The 26472-nt window shown below is 40.4% G+C and overlaps 1 protein-coding gene across 1 annotated transcript; it reads left to right on the plus strand.

Annotated features, from left to right (window-relative positions):
* The first annotated feature begins 7048 nt into the window (after positions 1-7048).
* On the plus strand, positions 7049-22950 carry LOC100670136 (alcohol dehydrogenase class-3). Its single transcript, XM_003410425.4, has 9 exons — positions 7049-7135; positions 11485-11586; positions 13468-13609; positions 14137-14224; positions 17005-17224; positions 17374-17634; positions 18596-18731; positions 22370-22508; positions 22654-22950. The coding sequence occupies exons 1-9, from the start codon at positions 7124-7126 to the stop codon at positions 22676-22678; spliced, it is 1125 nt and encodes a 374-aa protein (XP_003410473.1). The 5' UTR covers positions 7049-7123; the 3' UTR covers positions 22679-22950.
* Positions 22951-26472: the final 3522 nt, after the last annotated feature.

The raw sequence follows: 26472 nt of genomic DNA on the forward strand, positions 1-26472 counted from the left end.
TCTCGTAAGTATGTAAGTGAATAAATGTGGAGAAAAGACCCCTTCTTCCCTGCCTTTGGATGTTGTCATGTAAGGACATGACAGCTGGAGCTGAAGCAGCCACCTTGCAACCATGAAATATAGTCCTGACATCACTGAACAGGAGAATTTACCAACCCGCCTCTAGACCTTCGTTATATGAGACAATAAGTATTTCTGAAGCCTCTTTCACTCAAATACTGTATTATTTTCAGGGAAAACAACCTAATTGATACGTATGGCACATCAATTAGCTACCTACAAAAATCACTGTGGACCAGACACCACTATTTACCAAACTGGTCCTGCTGCCCATCATGCTACTAACCATACCCCTTTGTCTCTCTTGTCTTGCTACTTGATCTCTGGTATCTTGGCCAAAATCAGGAGGCCCATTTCAACTATAGCATCTCCCACCAACCTACAGAGAAAATGATCCACAGCACTCCCCTGAACAATGTTATATATTGATACCTTAATGAAGAGAGGAGCCAGGATGTGCAGTGGTTAGCTCAGCTGCTAACCAAAAGGTCACAGTTCAAATCCACCAGCTGCTCCTTGGAAACCCTATAGGTCAGCTCTATAGAGTCCTATAGGGTTGCTATGAGTTGGAAGAGACTCGATAGCAATGGGCTTGATGAAGAGATTACTTTTTAGACCCTCTCATGGAAAATGGGAAATGGGTTATGTAAACAGGTGGCACACAATAAATCCTCTCCAATATTCTTCTCTCTCTAAGTCTTTGTATTCCTTCATACATTATATAAAGGAATATCTGGTATCTCAACTTCATTTAACATAGAAAACTTTCAAGCTTGGGTTTCTACCTATAAATAGAAGAAATAGTTTCAGCCACTCCTGTTAGACTAGTACAGTGAATATGGAATTTCTAGTAAAGGTACCCATAGTGATAAATTCAGCCTGATCTAAAATACATTCTGCCTTCCTTGGCCTAGCACCCACAAGCTCATTCTCACAGGAGTTGGCCAGATTTTTATCAACATACATTAGCAAAATCTAGTGGTAATTTATTTGGTCTTTAACTTTTCTCCTTCCACTGGTGGTACAGTGGTTAGAGTAACTGACTGCTAACCAAAAGGTCAGCAGTTCGAAACCATCATCAGCTCCAAGGGAGAAAGATACGGCAGTCTGCTTCTGTAAAGATTTACAGCCTTAGAAACTCTTTGGGGTTGTTACGAGTCGGAATCGACTCAATGGCAGTGGGTTTGGTTTTTTGTTTTTTTCAAATTTAACTTGGTATTTGCCCCTCCCTGCTATTAGTCTGCCACCACCCATCTTTCAGTTTGTTGTACTGTGATGGTCTGTGTGTTGCTAAGATGCTGGAAGCTATGCCACCAGTATTTCAAAGCTGGCAAGGTCACCCATGGTGAACAGGCTTTATCAGAGCTTTCAGACTAAGACAGATTAGGAAGCAAGGCCTTGTGATCTACTTCCAAAAATTAGCCAATGAAAGCCGTAGAGATTACAACAGCGTGTTGTCCACTCTAGTGCTGGACATCATCAGGGAAGACCAACAGCTAGAAAAGGGCATCATGTTTGGTAAAGTGAAGGGCCAGCAAAAATGAGGGAAACACTGAATGAGACGGATTGGTACAATGGCTGCAGTAATGGACTTGAACATACCAACGATTATGAGGATAGTGCAGGGCCGGGTTATGTTTCTTTCGTTATACATTTGATGGTTATAAGTCGGAGCCAATTGAATGACAACTAACAACAGCTGTATTTAGAGGTCTGAAGACAAAGAACAATAAAAGTGGGTGGGACGTGAGGAGAATTGACTTCTCCTTACAGGGTTCCTTGCTCAGGCAAGGACCTTTTTTATGGTCTTCAATCAGACAGTAACAACCTCATAAAATAGGAAAGAGAGAATGTATCAGTTGGCCAGGAACTATCAGTGGAGGCTGGAGATTCAGGGTAATCCCAATCATCCGAATCTTCTAACATATCCTCATTTCAATATGTGGGATCCCTTTTTTTTTTTTTTACATCAGCACCCTAGTTTTCACATAAGAGACCTGGTGTTCCTGTGAAGTCACCCAATACTATAACCGCAAACTTACAGGGTCAAACTTTTAATTTGGCTTCTAGCCAGTTTAGCTTTACAACTTCAAGAAACTGGCCAGTTTAACCTTACAACTTCAAGAAATTAGAGTCCTCTAAAATTGTTATGTACCAGGTCAGCAAAAAAGAGGAAGATCCTCAACAAAACAGATTGACACAGTGGCTGCAACACTGGGCTCAAAAATAGCAATGGCACAGGACCAGGCCGTGTTTCGTTCTGATATGCTTGGAATCACTATGGGTCAGAACAAACTCAGTGGTACCTAATAACAGTAACTACAATATTGTCATAGAAAAACTTTGGGTTTCAATTCATACCTTAAGCCAAGAATCTGAAAATTTAAGTTTGCCATTCTCTTTCATTAAACCATCTTGCACTTTTATAAACAACCACCTATCTCACAGACTTTGAATGACTCATGCACTTTAATACTCTTCTATGGAACAACCGTGTGGTCTCCAAAGCCTTGCATTCACTGCTCACTTTATTCCAGGAAAACGGGGTCGATTTTTTATTAACTGTTTCACCCTTGTACATAAACAGAGATGTTCCACCCTCTAGAGTCAATTCAATTTTTACTGCTTTCAGCCTCAACCAGGTCAAAAACCAATCCCAGATTGACTCATTTCCCTGATGTTAGTTTTCTTGCAATGTTCCTGGTTTTGATTTCAATTTATTTCACTGAAAGTCAGAGAAATCAATTCTGACAATTCTGGACCCTGGCAGGGGTCAACAGTTGTCAATTTGAGGTCTTTGCACATTCCTGTGATTAGTGGAGCCTGAGTTATATGCCCATTCCTGGCTGCAAAGAAGGAGAGAAATGTGAGTTCCTCAAACATACAAGGTACGTTCAGGTGCCAGGCAGCAAAATAATGGAAAATATCACCATGAACTTGCTCTGTGGACTCATTTTTTCCCTCTGGGGTAACTGGTACATATATCATTTGACCTTGAGTTCTCAACCCAAAGTGAAAGGTAAAAAGTCCCATTTTAATTTCCTGTTACATTAATCATAGAATTATAATTTGTACTTCTCCAGCCTGTCGAGCTACAGAGATTATTCACAATAATGGGTAACTTACAATAAAGAATTACCTACAAAAAATATAAGGGAAATTTAGACCCACCCTGAAGAATCTCTGACCTCCCAGTTCTGCAGAGTGTGTTGGTCTCTAAAAGTAACAGGAAAGTTGTATACTATTCAGGGCAGCAGCTGAAGGCCAGGACGTTCATCTTCTCTTTACTCCATCTGTATGTGTGTTCCCAAGAGAAAGGGTTTGATGGGTAGTTTTGGCACCTGTCAGTATGAAACCCCAATATTTAGTAAAATTAGTATCAACCACTTTTGGCTGCCTTGTAGCATGTTCAACCCATCTGTGGCTGCCTTCAATTCAGGCAAAGTTTCTTCTACCAATTGATAGGGGCGGCAATGGCTATCTCTACATCCTAATACAGGATGTACACAAGCAATGTAAACTAGAGTTGGGGAGGAGGAAACAAAAAGCAAAACTTCTCAAAATGTGGCAGACCTTTCATGAACTCTTCCTTCAAATCATCTTTCTTGTGACTTTTATAAAATGTGTTTCAACTTTTTGAAATCTGTTTAACTATGTCCAGTGTACATTTATCTGCCTGTTACACAACCTAAAATGGTTGGTCACTGTCTTACTTATCTAGAGGTATTATAACAGAAATACCACAAGTGGATGGATTTAACAAACAGCAATTTATTCTCTCTCAGTTTAGGATGTTAGAAGTCTGAATTCAGGGTGCCAGCTTCAGGGGAATTCTGTCTCCATCAGCTCCAGGGAAAGGTCCTTGTCATCAATCTTCCCCTGGTCTAGGAGCTTCTCAGCACAGAGACCCTGGGTCCAAAAGATACCTTCCACTTCTGGCACTTCTTTGTTGATGGTATGAGGTCCCTTTACTCTCTGCTCAATTCTCTTTTATATATCAAAAGAGATTGTCTCAATATACAACCTAATCCTGTAGATTTGAATCCTGTCTCAATAACATAACTGCCTCTAATCCTGCCTCATTAACATCATAGAGGCTAGGATTTACCACACATAGGATAATCATATCAGGTCACAAAATGGTGGACAACCACACACTACTGGGAATCATGGCCTAGCCAAATTGACACACATATTTGGGGGATACAATTCAATCCATAATAGTCACTTTGACCTAATTTAGAACTTCCAGTTCTAAATAATCTTTTCTTAGGGCTCAAAATTAAGTACAAGTTAGTAGTTTCCCCCATTGTTTCCTCTTTCTTCTGCTAGATGAAATGGAGAGCAGGATTTTTGGTCAAGAATTTAACAAACGAGGACAAATATTGTGTGAGATCACTATTACAAGAACGCAAAAAAATGTTTACACACAGAAAAAAACATTCTTTGATGGTTACAAGGGTGGGGAGGGAGGAGGAGAGGGAATCGTTAACTAGACAGTAGACAAGTGTCAACTTTGGTGAAGGGAAAGATAACACATAATATAGGGGAAGTCAGCACAAGCTAACCAAAGCAAAGGCATTGAAGTTTCCTAGACACATTCACTTTGAGGCACCAAGTTGGGGACTGGGGGCTGGGAACCATAGTCTTGGGGGACATCTAGGTCAACTGACGTAACCAAACCAAAAAAACCCAAACCCACTGCTGCCAAGTCGATTTTGACATAACATAGTTCATGAAGGAAATGTTCTACATCCAAGAATAGAAAAAAAGAATTTAACAAATAGTCTGCTTCCAAATGTGCCAGGAGGTTGAGGTTCCCCAACACTTCTGTATTTTGCTGCTATGCCCTTTTTGTGATTTGTACTTAGAAAATATCATCTGTATCTTCCACATGGCCAGGTTATTTCTAATATAGTCTGCATGAGCATTGACTCATGTAAATCCTTCCTTTTATACTAATGTTATGAAGTGCTTCAGGAAAATCTCTAATGAGACTGAGAGCCTCAATTTCAACTTGTGTCAATTTTTCTTTGCCATAGAAAGTAGATGTGATTTACAGGCTGTAATTGCTGTGTATTATTTTTAAGCAAGTTACTGCAAAAATGCAAGTGTCTCTTCCCAGAAGATAGATAATGTATCTCCAATAAGGAAAAGAATATTGACTCTGCTTTAAGCTCTTTTTTTCCCCCCCTTGAAATCACTTGCTGCATTCCAAGCAGAAGAACTAGTGTATATGAAGTCCTGGAGTCGAGGATGATCCCTCTGAGAAACTATAAGGTGTTTCAGACATGTGATAGAATAGCTGGGAACAAAAACTGAGAAGCAAGCAGAAACCACGGTATGGAGTGTCTGGATGGCCCAGCTACAGAGCTTGGATTTTACTCATCTCAGCCCTTGAAGGTTTTTTAACAGAAGAATAACATTTATTTGTAACCCAGCTCACTCAAAAATTTCAAGAGGCAAAAAGGAAATGACATAAATTGGTATGTGTTTTATAAAGATCACTCAGAGGACATTAGTTTAGACGTGTATTAGATTCAGGGGTCTGGAGACTGGAAAATCAGATAGGAGGCTTTTCCAATAACTTCATAAGAGAAGGCACAGGATGAGAGAGGTATTTAGGAGGTAATTGCTTCAGCACTTGGTGACAGACTGAATGCAAGGGCTAAGGGAAAAAGAGAAGCTGTGGAAACACTGGCATGTAGTGGTTAAGTGCTATGGCTGCTAACCAAAGGGTCGGCAGTTTGAATCCACCAGGTGCTCCTTGGAAACTCTATGGGGCAGTTCTACTCTGTCCTATAGGGTTGCTATGAGTCAGAATCCACGAGACAGCACTGGGTTTGGTTTTTTAGATTGGTGACTCCCAAGTTTCTTTCTGGCTGGGGCAAGAAGGTGGATGGTGGCAACCCAAAATGAAGAGTATCTTTAAGAAGAAAGGAGGACAGAGTAAATTTAGAATGGCTGAGTTTGAGATGACTGTAAGATTTCCTCACGAATACATGTCTAGGAGGCAGTTATATACCCAAGCCTGGAGTTTAGGGAAGCCATGATTGGCGATAATAATCTGAAAGTCCTCTGACATAAATAAAAGTTAAAAGCCACGGTGGATGAGATCACTAAGATACCAAAAACAAAAGCAAACCCACTGAACAGAAGCGTTGAGATCCTCAACTCTTAAGGTGTGTAGGAGAAAAAGCAGCCATGCAAAGACCGAAAAACAGGGGAGTGGTCTATCTGGCTCAGCCACTTTAGTAAAATTCAGCGTCTACAACAATTAGGGTTTAAGAGCAAATCAGCAACTACTCCGTCTTCCCTCTCTTTACACTTTGTCCCACTCTCAAAACACATCAAACGCGTCCACTTTCCAGAGACTCTTCACTCCAGCCTTCCCCGCTTTGCAAAGTTGTCTCCCACGTCCTATCACCCGCCAGAATCCTAAGCACCCTTCAGAGTTGCTGGAGTGAGGGCTCGGGAAGTTTCCCTGATGGGGCTCCCTTTATTATTCTCACATCTTACAATTCTCTTTAAGGAAACTCGACGGTGAGTCCCTGAAGGAGCTGCATTTTCCTCAGTCGAAGTCCCACAAGACTTGGCACCCAAGTGTGCAGAAGGGAAGGAAACAGGCCTCTTACTTTTTCTCACGCGCTCCCAGTGAAATTCCCGTTTCCTCACCTTCTCTTGGAAGCCTTATCTACACTGCCTAGGCTAAAGTTACACGAGGAAACCCTCTCCTGAGACACGTTCTGTACCCATCCAGCCTTAAGGGTGAAACTGCCTCAGCGCCTACTTCAACGGGCCTGCACCACGCCCCACGCCCCGCCCCTCCCTCCCAAGGCTCCGCAAACCCTGCCCCTCGCTCTGGAGGAGAAAGCCGTGCCGGGCGCACGCCCCACCCACGCCCCGCCCCCCTGGCCCGGCGGAGGAGGAGCCGCGACGGCCGCAAGCCAGGCTCTCGGGGCGCTCCCGATGCCTGATGGAGGCGGGGCTGCGCCTCGCGCAGGCTCCGCCCCCTTGACGTCCGCGCCCGGCGCCTTCCACGCGCAGACCTGAGCTAGCGGACATGGCGAATCAGGTATCTCAAGCCTTGCCCGGGGCCCGAGTGCGGGGAAGGGAGGAAGAGCATGAGTGGAACCAGGCGGCTGGCTTCGGGGGTCACGCGGGGTGCGCTCTGGGACGGGTTCCGACTGCCAGAGCTGAAACGAGGCCTCTAGCGAGGCAAGCGGCTTAGCAGGAAGGGAGAGAAGAAAGCTTTTTTTCGCTCCTCTTTTGGGAGGGTTTTGCTGCTTCTGGAACAGCCGGAGCGGGGCGAGGGGAGAGAAGGGGAGGAAATCGGATACTGGGGGAAGGGTTGTTGTGTGATGGCTTTCGTCTGTTGAGCGCCAGGCTTTGCCCTTTGCGCAAAACTAACTTGCCTGCTGTTCAAATAGCCAAAAAGTGGAAACAGCGTAAATGCCTATCAACAGATGAATCCTGTTGCCATAGTCAATTCAGACTCATAGCTACCCTATAGGACAGAGTAGAACTGCCCCTATGGTTTCCAAGGAGCGGCTGGTGGATTGCAACTGCCAAGCTTTTGGTTAGCAATCAAAGGTCAGCAGTCGTTGCTCTTAATCGCAGCACCACCAGGGCTCCAAACGGATGAAATGGTAAAATATAGTACATACATACAATAGGGAAACCCTGGTGGCGTGGTGGTTAAGTGCTATGGCTGCTAACCAAAGGGTCGGCAGTTTGAATCCACCAGGTGCTCCTTGGAAACTCTATGGGGCAGTTCTACTCTGTCCTGTAGGGTCACTATGAGGCGGAATCGACTCTACGGCAATGGGACATACAATAGAATACTACTCAGCCAATATGAGAAATGAAGTCTTGGTACATACTACAGTGTGGATGGAGCTTGAAGACATGCTGAGCAAAATAAGCCAGTCACAAAAGGACAAATATTGTGTGACCTCACTTACATAAGAACACGAGAAAAGACAAATGTATAAGAGGCCAAAGTTTTTCAGTGATTACCAGGGTGAGAGGGAGGGGAAAAGGGGGTTCACAGTGATAGAAAAATTGCATTGATTAAGGGTAGAGTTACACAGCCGATTATTGTAATTACTGTCAATAAGTTGTATACTTGTAAAAAGTACTATTGGCAAAAGTTGTCTGATGGATACATTTATAACAACAACAAAAAAAAAGATTAACTGCTGAGGCTGCTTATGTACAACCAAACACCTCATGGGATTTGATTCCTTGGTTTGGAGGCTCAGGGTCGTGGTTTCATGGGACATCTCAGTTAATTGGCCTAATAACGTGTTAGTGCTTCTGTTCTACCTCCTAGTTTGTGCATAGTGTCTGGGGTCTTAAAAGTTTGCAAGTGGCCATCCAAGGCACAGTTGGTCTCTATTCACTTGGAGTAACAGAAGAAGGAGGAGAGTCAGGAATAGGAGGAGGACATGTAATGTGTAGTTAATTGCTTCCATGAACAACTGCTTCCTTTGCCATGAGACCAGAAGAACTTGATGGTGCCCAACTACCATTACTGAACATTTTGATCAAAGATTCCCTAGAAGAATCCTGATCAAAAAGGAGAAAATGCAGAACAGAATTTCAGATTCTCATGGACTGTAGACTTTCTGGAGCCATGGAGGGTAGATGAATTCCTAAAACTACTCCCTTGAGAAAATCTTTAAACCTTAAACCAAAAATATTCCCAGAAGTCATCTTAAAACCAAACAATAGTTCAGCTTAACTAGTAAAAAAAGGTCTGCCTTGAGCATTACACTCTTTTAAGAACTATCTTTACAGAATCAAAATTGACAACAGCAACTTAAAAGATGAGATAGGAACCTTACGGGGCAGTGAGTTTATGTTAATGAGAGAGGAACAGCTCAGAAAAGATGGGGAAAATAGTTGCACAACTCGAAAAATGTAATCAGTGTCACTAGATTGTACATGTAGAAACTCGATTTTGGTACATGTTTTGCTGTGTATATTCTCAACAACAACAAAATAAAGTTTAGAGAAAAAACTAACTTGCCTGGGGTCATGCTCTTAAGTGGCAAAGTAGCTGCAGAGCCTGTGCACCTAGATTGTCTTCCATTTCATAATTATAATTCATAATTGAGCCTAAACTCAAGTACTGTGCCACCAAGGAGTGTATTTGAGGAAGTCTCCTAGGTCCCTTTCTGTAACATTTTTGAGCACTTAGGCACTAGAAGTGTTATATCTTCTTCATTCTTATATAACACCTTGAGATATTATCCCTTTTTCTCAGAGCAGAAACTAAGGCTTAGAGATTGGTTGTGCTTGGTGGTCACACAAGGGATAGATAGTGAGGTGGAATTCCCACCCATGTCTGTCCCTTTGCAACAGAAACTATTCCAGGATCCTGCAATACAAGTTAGTCTATAAAGAAGGGTGGAAATACAGCAAATTACATGAATAAATCAAAAGTTGCTAATTGTTTTAATACTTTGCAAGTTATAGACATTTTCTAGAAAAGTTTATGACCTTAAATGTTGACATTTAAAAGAAAAGGTAAACTCTAAAACGATCTTTCAGATTTCACAAATGAGCAGTTGTTTTTCCATATTACCAAGCATCTTTATTCAGAGAAGGTGGAAAAATATTCCTTTGATATTATTACCAGGAGTGGGAAGGAGGGGAAAAGGGGGTTAACAGTGACAGAAAAATTGCATTGATTAAGGGTATATTTTACTTCAGCTGTTGAAGTAAAGTAGTTGTCTGTGGATTTAAAGTGGGTTTTGTTTTGCTTAGAATTGTCATTGAAAGGAAAAGGTTAAGCTCCTTCAGTAGATTGTTTTTTTAAATAAAACTTAAAACTTAGATTTTGGATGAGTTGTTTATTCTTGTTGCTTCCGAAGTAACTCTGGGTTACATGACGTCATTGTTAGTATTCTGAATTTGACCTTTGGGATTTTGTTTTGAGATTTCTGGCATCTTGAGGTGAAAAAAAAGATTGTAATGCAGTGTCTGAATTCTTTGTACAATTGGGTTTAATATCTACACTTCAGTATTAGAACTGCCAATTTCCAGCCTCACCAGTTTACACAGACCATTCCTTAGACCTATATATACAGTAGTTTACCTCTCTTTTTCCTCCATTCTTTGTTCTACTGCTACTAATAACTAGTAACTTTTGTTTGCAAAGCTACACTGTGCCGAGGACTATATTACAGGCTTCATATTCATTTTCATTTACTTTTTAAATTATCTTCTCTGGGTGTTTTATCACCATTGTAACTCTTCCTCATCTATCCCATTTAAAAGTGATACTTTCCCCAATCCCTGCAACCAAACACTCTTTCCCCACTTTTTGCTTTCTGTAGCGCTTTGTGCAAATCTCTTTAATCACACTGTTTTATAATTATTGACTTTTCAGGTCTGTCATAAACCCAGTGGTTTGTGACCTTTAATCTTTCAACACATTCTCTAAGCATTATATGAATTGATCCGTACCTTCCTCATTATGCTTGATTCTCTGGTTGTGAAGGACTGCAGTGACTGGAATCTAAAGCAGCTTATCCTATAGAATTTTTTTTCTTAATGTTTTCCTTATTTTTTAAAAAAATTCTGTGTTTTAAGTGAAACCTCTAGAAATATTATATGAATCAATACGTAATTTTAAATTTTCTAATAGCCACATTCAAAAAAAGGAACAAATGAAATTAATTTTAATAAAAGGTTTATTTAATCCGGTATAGTATTCAGCATTACTATTTCAACACCTAATCAATATCTTTTTTTTTTTTAATGTTAGTAATGAGATATTTTTACTTTTTTTGGTACTAAGTCTTCAAAATCCGGGCTTATTTTACACTGAGAGCATCCTCAGTTCAGTCTAGCCACTCTTCATGTGTTCAGCACCACATGTGGCTAGTGGCTACTGTCTTGAACAATGCAGTTAGAAGGGACAGATGTCATTTTAAAACGTTCCTCTATCCTGCTACTCCTTTTCCCCCTTCCCACCCTGCACTTATTATACTAAGCCATTGACACTTAAATCATCTTGAAGAAAAGAATTCCATAGGGCACATGTTGAGCATACAGATTCCTTTTCCCTCATGCCAGACCTACTGAATCAGATGTTCCTGGAACCTGTATTCTTAACCTGCTCCTGCTTATGCATTGTGGAGAATCGTTAAATTTTTGTCAAATAAAATTTTTAACCAAAAGAGGCATTTGTATCTTATTTTATGTGTGGTCATCTCAGTTTTTTTTTAATGTATGACATACATGAAATCTAAAAACATGGAAACAGTTCTTCGTTTCACTTAGGGGTACATGTTTCTTTGTGAATCTCTGATACATTTTCCAAGATTTGCATTCAGCAGTACTAAATTGACTACTAAGTACTTTATTATTATTTTAGGAGAATAAACTGCTTGCTCTTTCTCCTCATTTTAGGTTATCAAGTGCAAGGCTGCAGTAGCCTGGGAAGCTGGAAAGCCCCTCTCCATAGAGGAGGTAGAGGTGGCACCCCCAAAGGCTCATGAAGTTCGAATTAAGGTAGAGATAAATCTAAGGCACTGAAGAAGAAAACTTACAATTAGGTCTCTTGATAGATGAGTAGATCTGAGGTCTGCAGCAGATAAATCCCAAAGGACAGTGTCAAGGAGAGGGTATCACAACAGCCTCTCCTTCTTTCTCTCATGTCTGCAGCACTCTTTTAGCTTTGAGCTTGGGCAGAGCAGCGCCATCCACACAGATCACCGGGTTACTGCAATTTATCTTCTGTAGCCTGGGTTTAAAGTGACGTTGTAAGATGCCTCCCTTTCTGCTGAGTCTATAAATTAAAATATTTATGACATACTAGAAACAAAAGAAGAACCGGCCCTTAATTTTGTTAGAAAGGACTTCAGATAACATTCGTGAATGGAGTCCTGACTGGCTGGTGCAACAAGCAAGTGAAATGTTGCTTAGAGAGCTTTAAAATGTACTGACACTTGGAGACAAGGCCAGAGTTCAGGAGATTCATTATTCAGTGCATCTCAACTCTGCTGTGACAGAGGAATTAAGTTACCCCTGAAGAGAGGCGTATCGCACAAGCACCCAGCTGGAAAGATCTTTGAAGCCTTGAAATTTATGAAACCTACTTCATGTCTCCAGCATTGTATTCTGTGCTTGTTTGGATGTGAAATTAATGCTTTAGAAGTAGTCACCATTGCTTAAAACTAATATTTTAAAGGAATAACCTTTTTTTTTGTTGTGGCTTTGGGTATACGTCCCCTCATCTGACCTCCAAACACACACTACACGTATTCTGTCCCTCTCCCAGGATCACACACTTAACGGGAGCTCAGGGCCAGATAACTGTTCAAAGTCCTTTTCAATCCATGCTCAGGATCTGAAATCTCGACAGTAGTTAGTATTTTTTCCTTTAAGTTCAGAAATTAAGCTGATTGTGATTTTGCCACAGATGGAAGAAATTGTTTGTCCTGGATGTACAGAAATGAGCTGGATGGGGCATACTGAGTTCAGCAGTCTTCCCTGAGAGATTGTTAACACGTAGCAAAAGAATGTTACATTTTACACGGTTATGTGGGTGGGAAGCAGAGCAACATAAATACAATACATTCCAAGACTTTGCATTTCTGTCCTTTCGGCGATTTAGAAAAATAAGAGATCCTTGAGAACCAGGGAGATTAAGGGCTTCTTTAAGTAGAAGTTGTGTGTGGCTGCTAATAAAGCAAGTTGGTGCAACTAAAAGCTGTGAGTTTTGGTCCAGACCCAAGCAGGCGAGCATATTTCAGAAATATTAAACTTTTTAGGAATGACATTTCCTAACAGTCAGAAGGACGCCAGCAGTGGGATAGCTCCACCTGTTTTTCCCAAAGTGATGTTCCTCTGCACACCTGAAGGCCCTGTGCCCCATAGTCACCTTGCTTACCTTCTTTTGTTAAAACGCTCTGAAAAGCAGAGTAGAGTACCTTGTTTCATTGCATATAAACACATCGATTATAAGATGCACCATTATTTTTATGCACCACTGAAAATACTGCCAATTGTTAAGATGCCATTGATTGTAAGCATGCTAAATTTTACCAAAAAAAAAAAAAAAACCCCAAACCCACTGCCATCAAGTTGATTCCGACTCATAGCAACACTATAGGACAGAGTAGAACTGCCGCATAGAGTTTCCAAGGAGCGCTTGGTGGATTTGAGCTGCCGACCTTTTGATTAGCAGCCATAGCACTTAACCGCTATGCCACCTATGCCACCCGGGTTTCCATGCTGATTTTAGAAAGGTTAAAATGCGAAAGAAATGTATCTTAGAATCAATGCAATGTGATACTAGAGTAACTGTCTTTCCTTTGACCCCATACCTTATTCTAAATTGCGTGCACACATGCTCACTTTAGCGCTGTTTATCTCTTAACATCCTCATAGATTATTGCCACTGCAGTTTGCCACACTGATGCCTATACTTTGAGCGGGGCTGACCCAGAGGGCTGTTTTCCAGTGATCCTGGGACATGAAGGAGCTGGGATTGTGGAGAGTGTTGGCGAAGGAGTTACTAAGCTGAAAGCAGGTAAGGAGAGTATTTGAATCACTTACTTGATGATTTTGGCTTAATTCTATAGGGAATCTATTTTTTCATACACTTCACACTATTTATTTATGAACAGGTTATTGCCTAAGTGAGTTGTCAGGATTGGTTTTGCTCTTCATCTGGGAAGCACAAATACTTGTTTTTATCTCCAATGTTGTAGGTGTGGCTTGTCTGAAGCAATAAAAGGACATTTCCAAAGCCAGTTTTGCCCAAGCAAGTTAAAACTTTTAGAGATGTATCAATGAGTCAGTATTTTGAAGCACACGACCTCCTTTTTCTCCAGTTAATATTGTAAGAGTTTTATTTAGAAAAAAATTTGGAAACTTGTGTTTTTGCATGGTCATGGAGTGTGTGAATGATGTTGTGTAGGTAAAGTTCTAAGCCTTGAAGTTGTTAACTTGCAAAGCAGCATAAATTAACAGAAATGGGAATTTGCAAGGGCTGATGTATTCATTTAGGAACAGATGCTACCTATTCAGGATGATGTTTTTGCATTTGTTTCCTAGGTGATACCGTCATCCCACTTTATGTCCCACAGTGTGGAGAATGCAAATTTTGCCTAAATCCTAAAACAAACCTTTGCCAGAAGATAAGGTTAGTATCTTATTTTTTTCTTAAAACATGAGTTCATTTAAGAATGATAATAAGTAATTGTGTGGCAATTTACAAAGTACTTTTTATGTGAATTATTTCATTCCGTCTTTATAGCAACTTCACTATCATTATTAGTATCCCCATTTTCATAGATGAGATAAATAAGACTCAAAACTTAAGTGGTTTACCCAGTATCACCAGCATTTAAGAGAGAAAACCGAGCTTCCTGAGCCCATTCTCTTTCCATAACATGAGACTAAATTTGCCAAAATGTAGAGCAAGGGGGAACATGCTTATGAGATTAAATAAAATCATTTTTATCAGCCATTTTATTATCCTTTAAATCAAAGTAATAAAACTTACCTCATGAGGTTATTGGGAAGACTGCAAGAGGTAACGTAACCCCTTGACACAGAAAAGGTAGTTATTTTATTATAGTAAGGTAGAAGCGCTTAAATACTATTTGGAGGCAACTTAATATGTTTTTGTGTTTGTTTCTTTTTTAATAACATACATATAACAAAGTACTTAAAGTATATAGACCTTAAAGGTATAGCTCAGTGAATGTTTATGTATATACTCACCTGATGGTTATAATCATCACCTAGACTAAGATAGTCCTTTCAGCACCCCACAAAATCTCATATCCCTTCCAAGCAGACACCCTCCTGACTCAAAGATAACCACTATTCTGATTTCTTTTACTGTAAAACTTCATATATATAGAATCATGCAGTATGTACTCTTTTGTCTGATTTCTCACTCTTTGTAATGTCTGTGAGTTGTATCTAAGTTGCTGTGTACACCAGTAGTTCTTTTTTATTGCTGTGACATAGTCCATTCTAAATACCACTTTTTATCCATTTTTCTGTTGATGGGTATTTAAGCTGCTCCCAGTTCAGGGCTATAATTATTAATATTGCTGGAAACATTCTTATACATATCTTCTGGTGGTTATGCACACTACTTTCTCCTGGGTATTTTCCTGTCATAGGATTGCTGAGTTATGTGTATATACATATCTCCAGTAGGATTGTACCACTTTTCACTCCCACCAGCAGGCATGGGAGATCCAGTTGTCCTTGCATTCATTTTCTAATGCCATTGGCAAAATTAGATTATTTTTGGAAAACAAGATTCCATTTATTTTATAATGTAAATCTGGTTATCTTCGTTAAAGCTAGAACCAAAACCAGTCTAGTCATTTTGAAATGGAATTTTAAACAGTCTAAAACATTTTGCAATATATCAGGTATAGTAATGGTAATGTGCCTTTTTGTGACTATCTGTAACCTTTTAAAGGGAGAGGTTCTTTCAAAGCATAAAAGTATCTTACATTGCCTTTTTTTTCTTTCCCAAGGAACTCCTCTGCAACAGAAGTGATTTCTCACACTGATAAGGGCTAAACAGACTTAAATTTCTCTCATAAAGATAAAACAGTTATTTTTGGTTGGATTTGTCATCCTGCTGTTCTCTGTTTCTTGTTGTATTTTTATTTTTTTCTCAAAGCAACTGTTAACAGACATATTATCAGGAGGGTCCAGTCCTTGGAGTAGGACATCATCCTTGGTAAGGTAGAGAGGGTCAGTAAAAAAGAAGACGACCCTCAATGAGATGGACTGACAGCGGCTGCAACAATGGGCTCAAATATAGCAACAGTTGTGAGGATGGCGCAGGACCAGGCAGTGTTTCTGTTGTAGCTAGGCTTGCTATGACTTGGAACCGACTCAACAGCACCTAACAACATTTTTTTTTTTTTCATTCTAAAGGATTTACCAAAGAGTGTATATCAAATTATAATGTTTGTTTTTATTTAAGATAACAGACATTTACTAAACACTCTCTGTGACAGGAACAATGGTAATGCTTTACATAACATCTCATTTGATTTTTATAGTAATCTAGGAGGAAGATACTATTGTTTCTTCCCATTTTCTAGTGAGGAAACCAAGTCGACAAAAGGCTAATTAGCTTGCCCAAGATCATACAAGATTTAAACCCAAGTGTGTCTATCTTTAGGGTCCGTATGCCTAAGCAAGACGTTGTATCTTCTGTTGAGAATATAAAAAAGTAGTTTTTGTTACTATTTATTGTATTGGTGGATTGTTTTGTTTTACAGATGTAATCAATTATATAGGCAAAGTGAAGAGAAAAGATAACTTAAATCTTTGAAGAGTGTAATAGTTTTTGAAAAAGGCCTCCTGATAAATTAGCCAGTTTGGCTCTCAGTCTTAATCTCTTGACCTGTATAATTGTTTGTAATCTTGGCTTGGCATAGATGCTGGTTTTGGCTGTATCCTTTATGAATTTAAAGTTGCTCACAGAGATTTATGATGGAATTTTAAAATAATTTCATCTGATCCATAAATGTGTACCTGCTAAATGGCATATATTCTGATAAAAAGATCCAGAAGGATATTGAATGTTGAAAAGATGGATTCGATTATAAATCTTTTATAAAGCATTGCTGAAAGTTACTAAGTATTAACGAATACCTTAGAAATTTGACTTTTGGTCTTAGCACACTTTTCCAAATACTTATTGGTCATTATTTTTAAAACCAGTTTCTTTCTCATACGGGTTTTAAGCACAGTAGTGGAAACAGTGGACTTAGACGTACCAACAGTCATGAAGATGGTGCAGGACTGGGCAACATTTTGTTCTGTTATCCTTAAGAATGCTAAGTCGGGACCAACTTGATGGCAACTAACAACAGGGGTTTTAAGAAGATTGATCCTGCCCTGCCTTTTTACTCTTTGTGTTTTTACTCTTTTCTTTAGAGTCACTCAAGGGAAAGGATTAATGCCAGATGGTACTAGCAGATTTACTTGCAAGGGAAAGACCATTTTACATTACATGGGAACCAGCACTTTTTCTGAATACACAGTTGTAGCTGATATCTCTGTTGCTAAAATCGATCCTTTAGCACCCCTGGATAAAGTCTGCCTGCTGGGTTGTGGGATTTCAACTGGTTACGGTGCTGCCATAAACACTGCCAAGGTAAGAGATTGGCCTGGGATTTAGCTTTCATCTTCTAATTTGATTCAACAAAACTTTGCTGTAATAATGAAATTGGCCCAATCCGTAAGAAACCTAGTGATTTCCTTGACTTTTCTGGAACAAATATCTTACAGACTGTTTACTGTTAGGTGGAGCCTGGCTCTACTTGTGCCATCTTTGGCCTGGGAGGAGTTGGATTGGCAGCTATCATGGGCTGTAAGGTCGCTGGTGCATCCCGAATCATTGGTGTCGACATCAATGAAGATAAATTTGCAAGGGCCAAAGAGTTTGGAGCCTCCGAATGTATTAACCCACGGAAATTCAGTAAGCCCATCCAGGAGGTGCTTATTGAGAAGACAGATGGAGGGGTGGACTACTCCTTTGAGTGCATTGGTAATGTGCAAGTCATGGTAAGTGTGTTTGGCTTCATTCCCTTCTTCATGGTACTGCTTTTTTTTTTTTTTTTTAATGTCATTTCCTTAATTAAGATTAAACAATGTTTTATTTTCGTAAAGGAAGTTGAATTCTATTGAAGATGAGAAAAGTAACTGTTTGAATTATAAATGGGAAGTGATAGAATGGATCAGGGAAAGATGAGAAAAAATGTTCCTTCACCTTTCAGTGACTGTTCTAAATCTTAGAATGTGTGTCATGAGATGAAAAGGCAGAATGATGCAGTAGTGAAGAGCGTGGGCTTTGAAATTAGTCATCCACTTGCTGACTCAGTGACCTTTAGCAAGGAACTTAACTTCTCCAGACCTGAGTTTGCTCATGTGTAAAATGCAGGCAGAATAGTACCTACTTGACACAAAGTAAACACTTGGTTAGCTAACACTACCTACTCTACCTCCTTTCTGCTGCTTTTATCAGTAAAGTCATTAGAATTGGGGGCTAAGATTTACTTTTTAAAAATATAAAGCAAATAAAAGCTTTAAGCCCTTTCAGTTTATGTTACTGTTAAACCAAAACCAAACCTGTTTCTGTCAAGTCAATTCCAACTCATAACAACCCTATAAGACAAAGTAGAGCTGCCGCATGTTTCCAAGGAGAGCCTCGTGGATTCGAACTGCCAGCCTTTTGGTTAGCAGCCATAGCTCTTAACCACTGCACCACTAGGGTTTCCGTGTTACTATTAGGCCAAGTTAATAATTTTTTTTATTTTAAATACCTGTTAAAAATATTATTGTTCATTAAAATTTAACTTACTAAACACTCATTTTGATCATTTTTTTGTGCCATTTTTTAAAGACTCTGTGCCCCTGCCCCCTGCACCTTGCCCCCTGCCCCTGCCCCTGGAAGTTTCTGGGAAAGCCGATATTCTTAGCAAAATGCACTGACTTCTGTGATTTGGTCCTGTCTCCGTGCCTGCAGAGAGCAGCGCTGGAAGCATGCCACAAAGGCTGGGGCGTCAGCGTGGTGGTTGGAGTAGCTGCTTCTGGTGAAGAAATCGCGACTCGTCCATTCCAGCTGGTAACAGGTCGCACATGGAAAGGCACTGCCTTTGGAGGTAATTCGATATATGAGATGGTGACGTTTTCTGTTTTGTCATTTTCACTGGCAGCATTTTAATCCCAGGCTAATTTTTTTTATATTAACAAGAATTTTCATGGGCTACGTTCTCATCATCACTAAGCTGCTAACCAAAAGGTCGGGGGTTCGAACCCACGAGTGGGAGAAAGATGTGTCAGTCTGTTTCTGTAAATATTATAGCCTTGGAAACCCTACAAGGCAGTTCTCTTCAGTCCTACAGGGTCGCTGTGAGTTGGAATCGACTCAGCATCAACGGGTTTAGCTTTTTGGGTTTTAACCTTGTCATCGTAAGTCATTGAATGAAGGTTATTTTAATGAAGGATTTCAGAGTCACTCAGTATTTACTTCTGGGGGTGGGGAGGTGCACAATACGTGGTCAGCTGTTACAAACTTCTTAAAAAATCAACATTCAGTTAATATGGAAATAATTTGGGGAAGGGCAGGGATGGGAAATTGGTTGCAGGGTAAGCAAACAGTGCTAGCCATGCTGTTGTATGTCATGGAGCTAAGTAGGTTATCGGCATTTTTACTCATTTTTTCAGCGAGGGAAAAAGTAATCACGGGATGTGACCACTCTGTCTGAATTTTCAATGTTAACCAATACTGAGTCTTTAACTGAAAATATTAGACAAAACCTTTTATCAAAGCTGAAAAGCTGCCAGACTGGTAATTTTTCCACTGTATAATCTTGAAAAGTGCTTTGTTGTTTGGGATTGCCTAACTATTAGTAGAATATTGGGGAACAGTTTTCACCTTTTTCATGATTGCTCAGCTAGGGAAGAAAAATATGTTTGTATATTCCAACTATTGTGAATGAATGAAATCTAAAACTTTTTTTTTTCTTTTAAGTGAAAGTTCACACATCAAGTCAGTCTCTCGTACAAAACTGTATATACACCTTGCCATATACTCCTAGTTGCTCTTTCCCTAATGAGGCAGCACATTCCTTCTGTCCACCCTGTGTTTCCATGTCCATTCAGCCAGCTTCTGTCCCCCTCGCCCTTCACATCTCCCCTCCAGACAGAAGCTGCCCAGATAGTCTCATGTGTTTACTTGATCCAAGAAGCCCCTCCTCACCAGTATCATTTTCTGTCTTATAGTCCAGTCCAATCCCTGTCTGAAGAGTTGGCTTTGAGAATGGTTCCTGTCTTGGGCTAACAGAAGGTCTGGGGACCACGACCTCTGGGATCCCTCTAGTCAGACCATTAAGTTTGGACTTTTTACTAGAATTTGGGGTCTGCATCCCACTGCTCTCCTGCTCCTTCAGGAATTCTCTGTTGTGCTCCCTGTCACGGCAATCATTGGTTGTAGCTGGGTTCCATCTAATTCTTCTGGTCTCAGGCTGATGTAGTCTTTGATTTATGTAGCCAATTCTGACTCTTGGGCTCATACTTAGCTTGTGTCTGGTGTTCTTCATTCTTGTTTGCTCCAGGTGGGTTAAGACCAATTGTTGCATCTTAGATGGCCGCTTGTTAGCGTTTAAGACCCCAGATGCCACTCTCCAAAATGGGATGCAGAATGTTTTCTTAGTAATTTTTATTATGCCAGTTGACCTAGATGTCCCCTGAAACCATGGTTGCCAAACCCCACCCCTGCTACGCTGGCCTTCGAAGCGTTTGGTTTATTCAGGAAGCTTCTTTGCTTTTGGCGTAGTCCAGTTGTGCTGACTTCCCCTGTATTGTGTGTTGTCCATCCCTTCACCTAAATTAGTTCTTGTCTGGTTTCTAATTAGTGAGTCCCCTTCTCCCTCCCTTTTTCCCTCCCCCCGCTTCCGTAACCATCAAAGAATATTTTCTTTGTTCAGACTGTTTCTTGAGTTCTTATAATAGTGGTCTCATACAATATTTGTCCTTTTGCATCTGACTAATTTCACTCAGCATAATGCCTTCCAGGTTCCTCCATGTTATGAAATGTTTCACAGATTCCTCACTGGTCTTTATCGATGCATAGTATTCCATTGTGTGAATATACCATAATTTATTTAACCATTCATCTGGGGATGGGCACCTTGTTTCCTTCATGTTTTTGCTATTGTAAACAGTGCTGCAATGAACATGGGTGTGCATATATCTGTTCATGTAAAGGCTCTTATTTCTCTAGGATATATGCCAAGGAGTGGGATCGCTGGATCTTATGGTAGTTCTATTTCTAGCTTTTTAAGGAAGTGCCAAATTGATTTCCAAAGTGGTCGTACCGTTTTATATTCCCACCAGCAGTGTGTAAGTGTTCCAGTCTCTCTACAACCTCTCCAACATTGATTATTCTGGTTTTTTTTTTTTAATTAATGCCAGCCTTGTTGGAGTGAGATGGAATCTCATTGTAGTTTTGATTTGCATTTCTCTAATGGCTAATGAACGTGAGCATGAAATCTAAAACTTTTATTGACTTTTAAAAAAATATGTTTCTATTACCCCATCCGTTTAGGAAAAATTAAATCACATGAGTTTTGAATGATCTGTATTAAACAAGGTATCTTTTAATATCCCCTACCTCATTTGCTGTCCTTTTTTTTTTAGGGTTAGAAGATTAGGAAAAGTATGCTGAAATGACGGGTGTATCCAAAGGTTTCCTTCTTTTTATTAAAGCATTTGCAGTAGAAAATTTCAGGCTGACTACCCCCATCTTTCCAAAGCCCTTGATGTCTGCCACAACTGCGTATCTTAGGACAGACTCTTTAAACCACCCATGCTACTTTGGGCCATCATCTTAGGGCCCCTAGCAATATGTGAAAGGGCAGTCTGAGCTTGGGTGCCTCCAGCCCTGTGTCTGGGTAGAAACCTCCAACTGAAGCTCATCTGATCACATGCCAGTTGGGAAATAAGCAAGAACATTGGGACCACTTGGTGTTGCTAAAATATGACCCAGGGATGTAAATAGAAATTTTGGTTTAGAGAAATAGTGGTGGCCATAAAGTCAGTTACCAGATTTAAAGGAAAAAGAAAAAATCCCCACAATAACAGAAAATAATTGATGGAAGACATTAGAAGGGAGATTTGGAAAAGTCTCGAAAGGTGTTAGGAATATGGTGTAAGACATCTTTGGATTAAAAGGTGGGAAGGCTTCATTGATTTATTGCTTCTTTCAATACACATGGGAAATTGAAGCATCTAATTTTGTTTACAGTTGTGTAATGTGGCTAAAGATTTCCTACTTTTTTCTCAGTTTCATGGTTTTCTATTCTGAGATGCCATCACATACTCATTGTTGAATTTAAGACCAAGGAATAAAGTCAATTTTTTTTTTTCCTTGAATTTCATGATTATAGCTATCTTTGTTCCTGTGGACCTAAATAAGCTTGTTCTAAGAGTTCCAGACTTCTATCTTGGGTAGTCTAAAAGTCTTGATTGCCCAAAACGTTAATAAGATTTTAGTAAATTTTAATAGGACAAAAAAAAAAAAAAAATACTCAAAAGCCATTTACTTTTTTCTTAACTAAAGATGTGTGTCAAATTCTTTTTCCTCCCCAAGCTAATTTTGGAGATTTCCATTCCTCTTTAACTGGTTAGAAAAATCATTCTCTTAAATATCTTTGTGTTACCCAAAGAAAACTAAGTTATAAGCATATAGTAGAGATTTGTTAAATAATTTAATGAATAGACACATGATTTCTTTTAGGATGGAAGAGTGTAGAAAGCGTCCCAAAGCTAGTGTCTGAATATATGTCTAAAAAGATAAAAGTTGATGAATTTGTGACGCACAGTCTATCCTTTGACGAAATCAATGATGCCTTTGAACTGATGCATGCAGGAAAGAGGTAAGCTTCCTCTTTAGCTTTGTATCATGGAATGTAATAATGGTTTGGGGTTTATGGGGGAGGGGGATCAAAAATAATACAATTTCAGTGGCCTTAAAAAAAGATAACATTCGTAACCAATTTTTATTGCTTCCTTCTCTTATAGCATTCGAACTGTTGTAAAGATTTGAATTCAAAAGAGAAAGTATGTCCATTCTTATACCTAACTCTTGAGGTCTGATGGCAGCAGCCGGACAGGCAGGGAGCAGCTTTTCCAAGTTCACAAGCTCTTAGACCCTCAGTAATCTACTCTAGAGAATAATGTTTTCTGCATGATTCCTAAATCTCTATAATCAAGGACAAGGCTAATTACAGTCATAAATCTGTTTTCTGGATTCTCCTTCATATAAATAATTGCTAACTCATTAAAGAATATTTTAGCTTAGTAAAAGCAATTTTTGCATTTGTGTGGAAATTGTCGTTTCTGTTATATGCTGCAGTCATTCTCTTGATGCCTGTCCGAGTTGTCTTCATTCTGTGAAGGAAAAGTGGAGGGCCTTGTCTGCTGCCACCCTTGGTAACTTTCACTTAACTTTTAAGAGTCTCAGGCCCGTTTACTAAAGGACAGATTTCCCTAGCCATCAGTGGAAAGTTAATCAAAACCCATGTCTGCTTCTGTGAGACTATATTCTTGGGGACAGGTACCATGCCATGTTCAAATGTGTACCCCCAATTATTGGAGGGAGGGAAGTACTCTTGAGATAGTAGACACTTGTTATTTTTGGTGCTGGCAAAGGTACATTGAACATGGGTGAAGTACACACAGTTTGACCAAGGTAAATGACGTCACTAAGAAGTGCACAAAAGAAAAGGGTGTTTTTGGTAAAGGATATGACAGATATAATTTTGCAACACCAACAACAAAAAAAAATGCATGGTGTTACACACAAATACGTATATAGGCATATATGTGTATGGGTATAATTATGTGGGTACATACGTGTGCATAGAAAGATGGATCTATAGCAACTGTACATACAGGTATGTGTGTGCATGCTTGTATATATATCCATATATATAATAAACCACATAAGGGACACAGTTACGGATATATCTTAGACATAACCAAACACCTTGCAAGTTTAGTTTTCTTTGAGGGCTTGGGAACATAGTTTTGTGGGACAACTCAGTTAATGTGGCATTATATAGTTCATAAAGTATATGTTCCACATTCCAGTGTGGTGAATAGCGTCTGAGGTCTTAAAACTTTGCGAGCAGCTATCTAAGATACAACTATTGGTCTCTAGTCATCCTCAATGAAAGCGAAAGGAGGAAACTGTCTTAGTCACCTAGTGCTGGTATAACAAAAATACCACAAGTGGATGGCTTTAACAAAGAAATTTATTTTCTCACAGTCTAGTAGACTAGAAGTCCAAATTCAGGGCATCAGCTCCAGGGGAAGGCTTTCTCTCTGTTGGCTCTGGAGGAAGGTCTTTCTTGTTAGTCTTCCCCAGACTAGGAGCTTCTCTGTGCAGGAACCCCAGATGTAAAGGATGCCCAGTGCTTCTATCTTGGTGCTATGAGATCTGCAATCTCTGCTTGCTTCCCTTTCATCTCTCTTAAGATAAAAGGTGGTGCAAGCCACACCCCAAGGAAACTACATTGGATCAGGGATGTGACCTTAGTAAGGGTGTTAAAATTCTACCACAATTCTCTTTAACATAAAATTACAATCACAAAATGGAAAACCACACAGTACTGGAAAGCATGACCTAACCAAGTTGACATATTTTTGGGGGGACACAATTCAGTGCATGATAGAAACCAAAGACTCAGAGAAGGTAATAGTCTATAGGACTAATAATCTCCCGGAACCATGGTCTCATCTACATTGAGACCAGAACAAAACGGTACCCAGCTACCACTACCAACAATTCTAATCAAGGCCAGAATAGATGGATCCTGCCAGAACCGGAGGAGAATAAGGAACAGAACTCAAATTCTTAAGTCCAGACTTACTGGACTGGTTGAGACTAGAGGACTTCCCAAGACTATCACCCTGAGATACTCTTTAAACTATAAATAAAATCCCTTGAGGTCTAAAGCAAAAATGAAAAGGTAAGAGGCCAGGGGAACTAAACTATTGGAAATGGTACAACTGGAATGAAATGAATGAGATTGATAACACATTGTGAGAAACAACCAGTATCACTAATTTGTGTAGAAATTGTTAAGTGGAAACCTAATTTGCTGTGTAAACTTAAACCTTATATTTTTTTAAAAATAAAATGTGGGCGATTCTGGGGAGATGGCAGAATGAACAGACCATCGTTCCATCCGTTTTCCAGAAATACAAGGACAGACTTGACTTTGAAAGACTGAATAAGGGAACAGAGGAATGCAAACAGATAAGAAGGAATCAACAAGGAGTTACATACAAAAGGAAACTTGCTTCTCCCGCCATCCCTGCCATTCCCCCAGCCACATGGGCCACCATTGCTGTGAACTGGGGAAGTGGCCTCAGAAAAGGAGCCTGTTCCCCTAATGACCACAGCCTCTGCCTGTACAAAGAGACAGAACCCCAAGCTTCTGCTCTAAAATCAACAAGGCAGACAGACCTCACAGGGTTGGGGGGGAGGGGTCAGTTTGGAATGTGTCAGCACCACTCCCACCTGGATATGTTGGCTGCAAGTCTACTGTGAATTGCTAATACAAAGGCTGTGTAGTGGAGTTTGCTCTCATAGTCAACACTCTACCTGCCTCCCTATGCACCCCATAGCTCAGGCCTTTGAAACCAACAGGACAGACCTCTCAGGGAGTCAAGTCAGGTCTGTCTGCTCCCCCTTTCCGTCAGTGTTGAGGACTGCTAACTGAGGCTGCTGTGTGCTAGGAAGCAAGCATCCTACAGCCAGCATACTACAGGCGGGTAGTACAGCCAGCATACTACAGGCGGGCCTCTGGTAGCAATAAGGCAAACTTCCCTGGGGGTCTATTTGGAGCATGATAACCCCTCCACCATCCAGAAACTGTCACCTGCAAGCTGGCTGTGAATTGCTCCAGAAGGCTCCTGCAGAGGAGTCTGCTCCCATAGTCAGCACTCTGCCTGCCTCCCTGTGCAGCCCCACACCTCAGGCCTCTGAAACCAAACAGACAGACCTCCCTGGGATGAGTTTGGATCTGTCTATTCCTGCTTCCTGTTGCTGCTGAGGACTGCTGACTGATGCTGCTGTGTGCTAGAAGCAAGCATCTTTAGTGATGGCTACATTCACAGCCAAAATAGTATGGTGGGGGGGGCGGGGGGAGGGATATGATAGCACAAGGCAGACCTCTCTGGGAGTCTGTTCAGAGTGTGACAACCCCTCCCCCAACTGAAAACTTTAGGCTGCTAGACTGAAGGTTTCCTACAGTGGAGTCAGGAGGTGGGTCACAAACCTCCCTGGGGTAAATTAGGCTTACTCTGCCCCTGCTTCTGGTTGATGCTGAGGACTGGTGATTGAGGCTACTGTGTGCTAAGTGAAGACTGTTCCCCCAACAACCCCAGGGCCACTGGGGCTGTGAAACAAACAGATCTTTCAGAGGTCCTTCTAGGGAGTGCCAGGCCCTCCTCCTCCTGAGACGGAGGAAATTCTGCAGCTTCCCCTGAATGCCAGGTCAGATATAAATAACCTCCAAAGAGCAGGAAAAGAAGCCGTGGGCAAAACTGGAGGGCAACACCCAGCCTCAAAGGGAGTTTGCTGGGTGTTAAGTTTTCCAACTAAAAACATTGTAGAAACAGAAGGGAGGGAGTAACAACCAGGGAGAGAGGACTTCACCCCATGGTGGAAAGATAAGTGCACAATATCTGGCCTGAGTGGCAGTGCCCTCTGGTGGACAGACTGACCACAGAATATTCTCTGGTGTACTTGGGAGAGATTGAAAGTTGACAACTGAGATCTAGAACTTTTGAATCCTACTTAAACCAGAGAGGGAGAAGGAACTATCACAG

The sequence above is a fragment of the Loxodonta africana genome, chromosome 5 (assembly GCF_030014295.1).
Source record: "Loxodonta africana isolate mLoxAfr1 chromosome 5, mLoxAfr1.hap2, whole genome shotgun sequence".
NCBI lineage: Eukaryota > Metazoa > Chordata > Mammalia > Proboscidea > Elephantidae > Loxodonta > Loxodonta africana.